The 11,059-nt window shown below is 33.1% G+C and overlaps 1 protein-coding gene across 1 annotated transcript; it reads right to left on the bottom strand.

Annotated features, from left to right (window-relative positions):
• Nucleotides 1-1,586: 1,586 nt before the first annotated feature.
• On the bottom strand, nucleotides 1,587-11,059 carry LOC149815294 (FACT complex subunit SSRP1-like). The gene is made up of 9 exons (XM_089990517.1): nucleotides 10,902-11,059; nucleotides 4,649-4,730; nucleotides 4,404-4,601; nucleotides 4,071-4,222; nucleotides 3,829-3,979; nucleotides 3,645-3,740; nucleotides 3,389-3,466; nucleotides 2,088-2,163; nucleotides 1,587-1,711 (listed from the first exon to the last, which is right to left on the bottom strand). The coding sequence occupies exons 1-9, from the start codon at nucleotides 11,057-11,059 to the stop codon at nucleotides 1,587-1,589; spliced, it is 1,116 nt and encodes a 371-aa protein (XP_089846643.1).

The raw sequence follows: 11,059 nt of genomic DNA, 5'->3' as shown, positions 1-11,059 counted from the left end.
AACAGCACTTCACAGGCATCATTCTAGATTTATTAGTAGCCATTCCTTGACATGCAGTAAAAAGAATGTTCACATGCGGGTGTTTAGGAGAAACAGACATCGTTATTGTGCAGATCATCTAACAATGACACTTGAATTTCCAAGGCAAGTCCATTTATGCATTTCAAGTGCAGAAATTATATACTTTAATCACTCCATAAGTAATGAATTTTGTAACTGAACTTCGTAGACTCATACTGCTCCTTGTTTCTTTGTATAAAAATGCCCTTATTGGAGAAAGACACACATCGTGGAAGGTTCAATCCAGATGTGTGATTTGCACACAAGCTGGTCAATGTACTCTGTAAATGTTTCCAGTGGACTGCAGAGAAACGGAGGGAAAAAAAAGAAACACTATTACACACCTCTCATCAAAAAGCCATTTTGACTAGCAAATATGTTCTTTGGACCACTCTTCATATATATGACGACCAATTACCAATAATTAACAATTGATTTGCCTAATAATGGTATACATATAAATATATAGGGACGGGAGTAACAGTGGACGGCATTTAGTCCACTGTTACATCAGAAGAAAGATTGCAGCTGATCGTGCCGTTGCTAAAGACCTGGGCAAAAAAAAGGTCTTTAGAGGCAGTCAAGGACCACCGCTAAATTGTGATTTTGCGCAAAATCGGATCCTCCCTGAGCACCCAACGATTGTTCGATGAGAAGGGGTATTGCGCTCCTTCTATCGACCTTCTCGTTCTGCCCCCTCAAAAGTTGCTGTTTTTGGCATTTTTTTCACATCTAACACCATAGATGTGATCTATAGGTTTTGTTTAGTAGGAACTGGCTTTTGGATTAATACCGGAATCTGACATGTATACAGATTTTTCCAGTGATCTAAAATCAATGGCTATGAAGGTACCAGTTTTTCCTGGCTCATAAAAATATGTTTTTTTGTCGAAAAAACATGATCCAAGAGTCATTCTCACTAAATCGAGCATGCTTAACACATATAACAATTCAGATCTATAATAAAACACTTCAAAACTATGGGGCAGAACAATATATATATATAGAGAGAGAGAGAGAGAATATGAGAACTGGAAATATGATAACTAATTGTGAACAACTATTTTCATGGATTTTTTGTCCTTTTCTCTTGAATCTACCATTAGGATGTGATCTACATGGTTGGATTTATAAGAACCCGCAGTTGAATCATCTGATTTTGATGCATAAACACAATTTTTTTAAGGTTTTAAAATCAATGGCTCATGTTCTTTATAAATGTTCAAGCATTCAAAAATCACATTTTTTCATCAAAAATACATGATCCAATGGTTGATTCCTAGCAAATTCACCATGCCAAGCACATCCACATGGTTGGATTTGCAAAAAGAAGTGTTGAAAATGCCCATATTTCTAGTTCTCATATTCTAGTTATTATTATTATTATTATATATATATATATATATATATAGAGAGAGAGAGAGAGAGAGATCATGACCCTTTGTGCTTAAGAGAACTATCCATGTAGGGAAACACGCCATTATTACTGAGAACTCGTGGATGACATGTAATGGAGACGCGCCATATTACTCGCTGTCTGGCTCATTTTCAGAGTCAACATTGGTGTGAGCACTCTTATAACCAGCCATTTCATCCTTGTAGCGCAGATCGTGCCATGTTCTCATGGTCTCGTACCGCTCTTTATCCTCAGCTGAATGCAACCACAACAAAAACATCAGAGGCTAAGCCTTCTCTTTTTTACTTTTTGAGGATTACATTTTTAAAATAAATGTACAAAAGTAACCTTTGCCACTTTTGAAAACTATTCATTTTTTTCCCTCCAAAACAAAAGACTCGATACGCTTCTAAAATCAATTAGACCAGCAAAGTTGGTCTACAAATGAATGGTGAATAGACATATAGATGTAGACATCACTAGTAGATGTGAAAGAAATTGAATGCGACAGTTGCTCGTATCTTTTATCTTCTTTTGACATGTGATTTCTTCTCATACACACATTTTAACTATGAACCTGGATGATTAAGAGGAAAGTGCGAGGGTGGAAGAAATTATGACTTTCTCATACCTGACACTTTCTTCCATTTCTCTCCAAGGGCCCTTTCAACGTCGGTAAATGACATTCCAGGGTTGCTTCTTAGATTCTGCAAGCACAAGAAACAGTTACCTAGAGAAGCAGGTGAACATGCATAAACAAAGAAAAACATTAACTTCAATACATAAGATCCAGATTTTGATGGTGCTGAATGTGTGCACGTGTACGTGTTTGTAGTAAATTGAGTTGAGCAAATAACCAACTTGGTTAAATGGATGCACAAATTGGAGAAAACATGTAAAACATGAATAGGAGAATAGCAGAACAGGTGGTAGCATATACATGAGTTGGTCAAAGACAAATTGTCATTGAATCTAGTCGCGCCGTAGGGTCAACAATAAACATGATACATACAACACTATTTGTCATGATATTGCCTATGGCTATGCCAGATCTCTCAAGAAATTAGAGGAGAATGGCAACACATCACAGAACACCTGAAATTATTTGGCATCATGAAAGTACTATAGAAAACTGTGACTTGAGAAAACCTAACTTTTCAACAGGGCCTCTTCAATCTGATAATTCAGAACCAGCAGCACAACTTCTCATGGTTGCAGTGTTAACAATGGCTAACCAATGTCGTTAGGGACCTACCAGAAACAACACAAATTGGAACTATTGATTAATCATAGTCTGTACCAAAGACGGCATAAACACCTGTCACTTGATTCCACAGTTGGGTCAAAAGATGTGGATAACCACATTCAATGGATTTGAATGCTTCTCATTCCTTGTATTGATTGTTTGATTTCAGTGCGCCTCTCAAAAGCAAATTCAGCTGCTAAGACAAGAACAGTGCAGCATTGACTAGTCTTCCTATTCAATTAAATGACAACTAACCTTCCTATTCAAGTAAACCAGCTTGAAAAGTAATGATGGTCTCTAAGCTTGACAAGTAAAAAAGGGTAAACTAGATGGCTAAGGACTCAAGTACTATCTGAGAGATACAAGTCCTAAAGGAGAAAGGAGTGATCCAACCCCTGCAAGTTGGTTTTTTCTAGTAGCATGAAACTGCATATCTAGTAGTTTATTTAAAAAAAAGTGAATTTTGTATAAATTGCATAATTAAACAGGCCTTGGTTTTACTGAATTGTTGAATCTCGATAATGATATAAAAAATAGTGTAAAGAAGCCAAAATTTTAAAGGATGCACAAAATGATGATATTGACGTCATCTCTTTCAGCTGTTGAGGAAAACATAAATGCAAGCATTGCTTTCTTTGGTGCATTGGGGTCTTTTCTTCTTCTTTGGCTGTTTTTTCTTTTTGAACCATCATCCTAGACTTTTTCTTCCCAGAAGTAGACTTTGCAGCCACAGCATACTTTTTAGCTTCCCTCTTTGGAGGCTTCTGAATTGCAAATTCAAGTCATCATCAGAGAACATGAATGCATCAGTATCAATCACATAATAGCCATTGGAAGTCTTAACATTTTCAACATTTTTCTTGACAGTCATATCCACGAAACTTTTCCTGCATAAAATACATACAATTAGCGGCATATTAAAAGAGGAAAAGAATTTCTCACTTCCTTGACATCTGCACTTTCACTGGCATCTGACTCTTCTTCCGAATCATCAGTAGGGGAACCAGCATCATCTTTATCCACACTGAAGTCTTCATCCTGGAAACACCCAAAGAAAAAAGAATGAAGAAAGCATTAATTCAGAAGACAATACATACAAAAGACATAAGGAAACAACCAAACTTACCTCTTCATCACTTTCTTCGCCACCATCAGCACGTTGATTTTTAATGCGCTGAAGATGAGGATCAACAGCATCATCATCATCATCAAGGACAGCTGCAACACCCCTTGTAACTTGGGTGTCGCCAAGATTTAAGATCTTCAAACCCTTTGAGCTGCAAGAACCATTTGTCAAAGTTTAAAATCGCTAAGTTCTTAGACAACAAATTGTAAATTTTTGCACAACAAATCACGAAATATGCCTACCTTATAAAGTCAAAAAGATTATGATATTCATTTCTCTGGATATTCCGGAACTGATGCTCCTGTTCACTTTTCAATCTAACCAGTAGATCAAAGTAATGAGATGACATACTTGATCCTCCAGCGGCATGCCTCTCAAACTCAACATAATCAATCTAATATGAAGAGGAGAGAACTCATTATCAACCAAAAGGTCAAAAACTTTGAACAACAGGGGAAAAAAAGAATGAAAAACTGTCAATGAACTTCATTGAGTGCGTGTGTGTGTGCGTGTGTGTGTGTGTGTGTGTGAGAGAGAGACTTTGTTTACGTGTGTGACTGCATGCATGCAAGCACCTCATCATGTAAAACAAAGGTGGGGGCCTTGGGTAGAAAGAAAAATCCTTCCTCTAGAGGGTATAGGACTCCATCTTCAGCTTTCAATGATGATTTCGCTTCAAATCCACCCTGAGCACTATGGAACTTCCCAGGTCGAGTTATTCTAGCACCAGATAAGCCACGCAGAATCTGAGTGAATACTTCGTGCATTAAGCCCTGGAAATACCCACAGAAAATGGTGGAAAATAAAAAACTCATGTTACTTCTCTACACAAGCTCCCGCTTGAATTATTTCCAGAACCAACATTGAAGATAAGTTCTATAAATGAGTAATGTGCACACTTGCTATTGCAGGAGCAAAAAGTTACACTATAAAGTAGTATTAGGGCTGTCGATAGGTCAGATCACACAGAATCCAGCTTGATCTAGATCAATTTCCCAAGGACGTGGAGTGATGAATGGGATCTAATTAGAAAAAAGAGAAGGATAGGAAATAAAATTTGATTTAATTGGATCCAGATGGATCATTCACATTAACCCCAAGACAAAGTAAATCCAAATCCCCAGAATCAGAACCCTTCTTTATCAAATTTGGATCTCTGCTCAGATCCAGACCTGAATAAATAATATCTATTTTGAACCACTATGGATCCTCAAATTCAGATCTAGAAGCATGCCACCAGGACAGCCCAATGAGGCACCTATTGGTGCCTTAAAGGTCCAAAGATTTTAACTTTAGCCCCGTCAAGGTACACTCTAATGGGTGCTTCAAAATGCCCAATCATGAAATGATGCAGATTCCAATGATCTTCAAGACTCAAAAATAGTATACAAAACTTAAGAATTGAAAGACATGTATCAAAATGTAAAAAGATAATTTTATTTATAAGGAACATTAAAAGAAATATAAAAATAAAATTACATTCAAACATCACTACAATACACTCAACTAAAAATAATGAAAAACCCTAATACTACTCATTACTCTCTCACATTACAAAGGTATACATCCTCCCATATTTATAGAGAAGAAAAGAGAGAGAAAACTCTCAAATGAGAGAGAGAACTCCCAACGGCTAGAGTTTTAGCTTTTGGGAGTAAGTCAAAGCTAGTTTGACTTCTCTTATATATATATATATATATATATATTATAATATATAATAAATATATATATATACATATATATATATATATACGTATATTACATTAATCTTAACACTCCCCTCAAACCTACTGTCAGTTTGAAATTATAAAAAAAGAAACTCATTACACAAGATGTCTTAATAGACTTCATCAAGTTTGTTCATTTGGCGCTTCTTCAAGGAGTGCTTCATAACATAAATGATCTTCAATATCATCAATCTTTGATACTCTCGAAACGTCTTTAGAATCATTCATCCCACCAATACTTGAAGAACATGTAAAAGAGAGCAAAAAACAAGAGCAATCTAATAAAAAATAACTATATATATATATATTATGGAGAGAGGATGGCTAAGCGCACAAGCATAAAATACGTACAAAATAAGTCAATTTTAATATTTTCAAAATCATTTAAAGTAAGAATTTTGAACAATCATTAACTATAAATATGATAGTCATTGTCAAACTCAACCATAATAGAATAATATTTAAAAGCATGATTTTCAAATGGACACTTTGTTGACCAATAATGTAATTACTAGATTTTACATGTTTGTTTATTTATTTGTTATGTTTGTATGTAGACTCATTTGAATCTAATATGAATGTATCACATATGTTGATTTTATAGCATCTAGAAAGATTCATACAAAGAATGATTCATAATCTCATACGGGACACGGTGGAAGAAATCTAACTATCAAAAACCATTTACCTTATCTCGTATTTTTCGATGAGTCTCGAAAGTGATAGTTTTTATATTTTTTTACCGACTAAGACAAACTAAATGCTTAACATTGTTTACAATAAATGGTCCAAAGTGAGACTCAATGAGATGAGAGTCATTCTTTCTTGGAGAACATCAACTTGTCAAATCTTTGTGAGGAATTTGACAAGGTATCAGTTGAAAAACATTGCATACTTATATTTGCATTTAAAAGTGACACATACAATTTGTGCTTGTGTCTTTATCTCAAATTATATTATTGATCTTAATTCATCTTAATTGGAGCAATTATCACTAGGTTTTTTGAAAGATGAATATAAACGTAAGGAAATTCAATATCTATAATTCCATAGGGAGCACAACGTTTGCATATAACATCATATCTCTAATACAAATTCATTACTTGTTCAATAATATCTTTATTTTTTACTCATATTAGGTAGAATTAATGTTGGGTTTCAATTTTATTTTTTATAGAGTATTTTGGCTACGATGCTTACTCTGATTGGGTGGTTATTCTCGTGGATGATATTCCTCAACAAGAAAATGAGTAATTACTTTGCACATATTTTTTAACTCAATACATATATGTATATGTTATTACATGGTTGATTATAGTATATTTATCATAATGTACATACAGTACTTGGGCAGAAACATGAATCTCAAATTCATGTCGGTATGTATTTATGTCACAGTTTGTTGTATTTTTTTAATATAAACTAATTACTTGTTTGCTACTAACTTTTTTTTAGTCTGATACAATATTCTGTAGAAATGATATACTCTCATACTATGCCAAATTAAAAATGGTGAAGCAAAGAACATTGCAACAAAATAAAAAACAAAGCCAAGGAAAGTGAAGTCAATTGCCACAAAAGGTCTAGAGATTAAACAAACGGCAGAAGATGACAAACAAAAGAAAGCAGAGGTGGAGGCACTGAAGGACCTTGATGAGGAAGCTAACATGAAGAAAAATGTGAGATTTCTAAAGTCGTGTTTGATATTTAATCTGATATATTGTAAATTTGATATTTAATCATATCTTTTATAAATTTTGAATTGTAATAGGTTCACAAACAAATTTTTGTTGTATAGATACAAATTGTATTTTTGTTTTGTGGATGTATATTAAAATTGTATTTCTATTTTTTTTTATAAAAGTTTTTTTATTGTGAATATATGGATGTATATACAAATTTTAATAGTTTTTTTTACTTCACATACAAATTGTATTTATACTGACATTATGAGCAGATTAATGTGTAGTTAGCTTGTGGAAATGGCTAGTTTTATATTAACAGGTTACCTTGAGAACACTAGTGATGTTCACATATACCATCATGCAAAATGGAGGAAATTCGTAAATATAGGTCATACTTTGCATGCAAAGCACAACCTATAACTAATATCAAACAAAGGACATTCGCAAATATAGGTCATACTTGACAATATGTGTCCACTTTCACAAATAGGTATCCACCTTCGCAAATGTGTTTACATGTTCTCAAATATTTGTTGAATGTATACGAACCTTTTTCTTGTTAAAAATTAATTTCACAAATATGTAATGTGAACGTCCTGACCTTCACTCGTTAATTTCATGCAGATCTCCTTTAAGTATATAATAACTTAAAGTTAAAAATGACACCCACAAATACATCATGGAGTTTGAAAATATTCGATATGAACATCCTGACCTTCGTAACTCTTGAAGATTAACAATATGTGTCAACCTTCATAATTATGTGTTCACCTTCGCAAATATCACAAATACATGTTCATCTTTGCGAATATGTCTTGATTGTATGTAGACCTTCTTTCTGTTAAAAATGACTTCCACAAGCATGAAAACATCCTTAATTAGTGTGAATGTCCTGAGGTTACTTTTTTGTTACAATTTGTATGCATATCCACAAATTCATAGTAATTATCATATATTATAATTTGTATTTACTTTCACACATTCAAAATATATACATTTCTGTTATAATTTGTATATACATCCACATAACCATACTTTACATATTAATAATAAAAAAAACCTGCTACAATTTGTATATACATTATTGTAAAATAACTTATTACAATTTGTATATACATTTATACATTCATAGTAAAAAAACTATTATAATTTATATATACATCTACACATTCACATAATATGCATTCAATCAATGAAACAAAAGTTTAGATAAATAAAATAAATAATTGTTTGTGAATGTATCTATACAACGGAAAATTGTTTGTAAATATGATCACAATTACAAGAAATTCAGAGCTTGCAACTATTGTGGATGATGCAACTATGGCACTCGTGTTCTTAACACTGCTTGAGTTGATGAAAGTTCTTATAGATTATGTATAATGTTGTCTTTCCTAGAGAGTTGTCTATCCCTTGCTTCAAGCAGATCATGCAACTTAAGATTTTAATTCTTGTAAGAGCTAAGTTTGCAAAATCAATACTTGTAGTCCTTCTAAGCTTTTGTTTTCTTGCCCCAATTTGATCATCCTCCTTTTATTTATAATCAAAATATATATAAGTGTACAAGGTAATCAATTTCTAATTAAAATAAATTTATAAACATAGTTAATATATGTATAAGTGCATTATCATCTCAATGCCCCTCTATGTGTTAGAACTACTGGTTGTCAGCAACTACATTCTTATGGCAATGGTCACATGAAATACAAGTCAATGTCATTGTCATCATTGTGTCAATTCTCAAGTTTAAAGAAAAACAACATAAGGATAATCATTCAATCGATCTTTCAAACAGGCGGACACACTTCTGCTAACTATGAGAGGGTGATGGGGTTGTTTTTGAGCGTACTTAAACTGTCAGACCACTCAGTTGACCATTTAGCGTACAACTTCATTCATATTGTGTAACCAAATATCCTTCATCGCGAGCTCTATGGCTTGGACAACCACATCCTCCTCTACTATATTTTCTTTGTAGGGGCACCATGTTAGAATGAAATTTTATTCATAGTTAATCTTATATTGCATTATTTATAAAAATATAATAACTTTTTTCATGTTTGCTTACATATGCTTTGGTCAACATGTGCAACTTTGTAATGCAAAGGGCCCTTCCCAACCTAGGACCCATCCTTCTTCCATTATTCTCCTTCTTTTCCTCGTCGTCTAAGTTTTCTCTATTGTGTAACCTACTCCTCATAGAAATACATGAAAATTGAGAGATTGTGTCACATCTAAAAGGCCTTTCAATGGATATATGCTACCCTATCCAAACATGTAAAGATTAATACATATATTAATACATAAATTAGTACATAAAGATAATAAATTCATGTTTTCATATCAATATTTGTACCTTAAATAACACCAATATGCCTATCAAGTTTTTTCTTTCACGCTTTACTTGACTCAAACTTGCATACATACACGCAAGTGAATCTACTCTCTATGCATATTCATCGATGTGATCCAAGTCTTGCAGCAGTTGTACATATGATGCATGGGTCAATTTTCCACCATTGTCAATTAATAAACATATGTCAAAAAAGTAGAGCAAGAATGACCTAAATTCTTCGTCTATCCCATGATTGTCCTTCCTTCTAATACAAGCTAACTTTTCTTTCATTCTCCTCGCGTTGTTGTTGTCATAATTGTTCTTTAACCATAAAAACTTCAAACTTTTACCATTGAATGAAGCCTCAATTGCTCTCAAATACATTTGACATAGGCGCTTGAACTTTTCAAACTAAGGTGCATTGACTATCTCCTTATGGCATTTCAGTTCACTGATGCATGCTACATCTTTCAAGGTGATGATCATCCCAAAATCAAAAATCTTAAACATGTTGGTTATCGGATTTTATAAATGCACTATAAAATTTAAGAGGTTATGACCAATTTGTCATGGTGTGAGCTCTAAGAATTTTTTTAAATGCATTCAATTACAGTTCTTCATTTTCTCTCATAGTATTAAGAACCACTCATGTACTTGAAACCAGTAGAACTGATGCATAAGACTTATTAGATCCTTTACTTTTTAAGTTGTGGATCTTGAAATCATAATAAAATTTGGGCAGAATTAGTCAAATATCATAATTTAATTATTGAATATATGACTCAAATTCAATTCACACGCATATATGACAAATTAAAGATTGAATTGCAATACTCAAACTATTTGTCTTGCAAACATGCTTTACACACACATATTTGACAAATTAATAAATATATATCTATATTCACACTAGTTATTATAAAAATATGATTCACATATATATGACAAATTAATCAATAAATTATAATATTCAAAATAATTATCTTATAAATATATTATATGAATACATATATAATGTTTTAAAGATTGAATTTCAAGAATCTAACTACTTGTCTTACAAACATGTTTTGCACACACACATATGACAATTTAATAAATATATGTCTATATTCAAATGAGTTGATTGCAAATATCTTACAAATATATTGCATATAATAACAATTAAAAAAGTACATGTCTTGGTGACCTCGTTATTGAAACATGCACTTGCTCCTCCAAAAGTTGATCTTCTACATCCTTAAACTTCTGAGTATTTTTCTCTAATCTCTCTACATCATCCAACACTTGCTCCTCTCAAGGATCCTCCTATGCACTCTCCATCCCAACCTCCTCATTTTGTTGAGGATCCCCTTTGCAAAATGACCCTCACTCTCCTTCTCCTTTAGTTGATGACCATCAATCTTCTCCACCTCAGCCTTGATATCATTCTCTTGTCGAGATACCTTCTTTGCCCTTCCCACCCTCACAGTGTCCATATTTTCCAT

Source organism: Nuphar pumila, chromosome 15 (genome assembly GCF_984573655.1).
Source record: "Nuphar pumila chromosome 15, dmNupPumi1.hap1.1, whole genome shotgun sequence".
NCBI classification, from domain to species: Eukaryota; Viridiplantae; Streptophyta; class Magnoliopsida; order Nymphaeales; family Nymphaeaceae; genus Nuphar; species Nuphar pumila.
The sequence above is the reverse complement of the archived record's forward strand: the minus strand, read 5'-3'. Positions and strand labels throughout refer to the sequence as shown.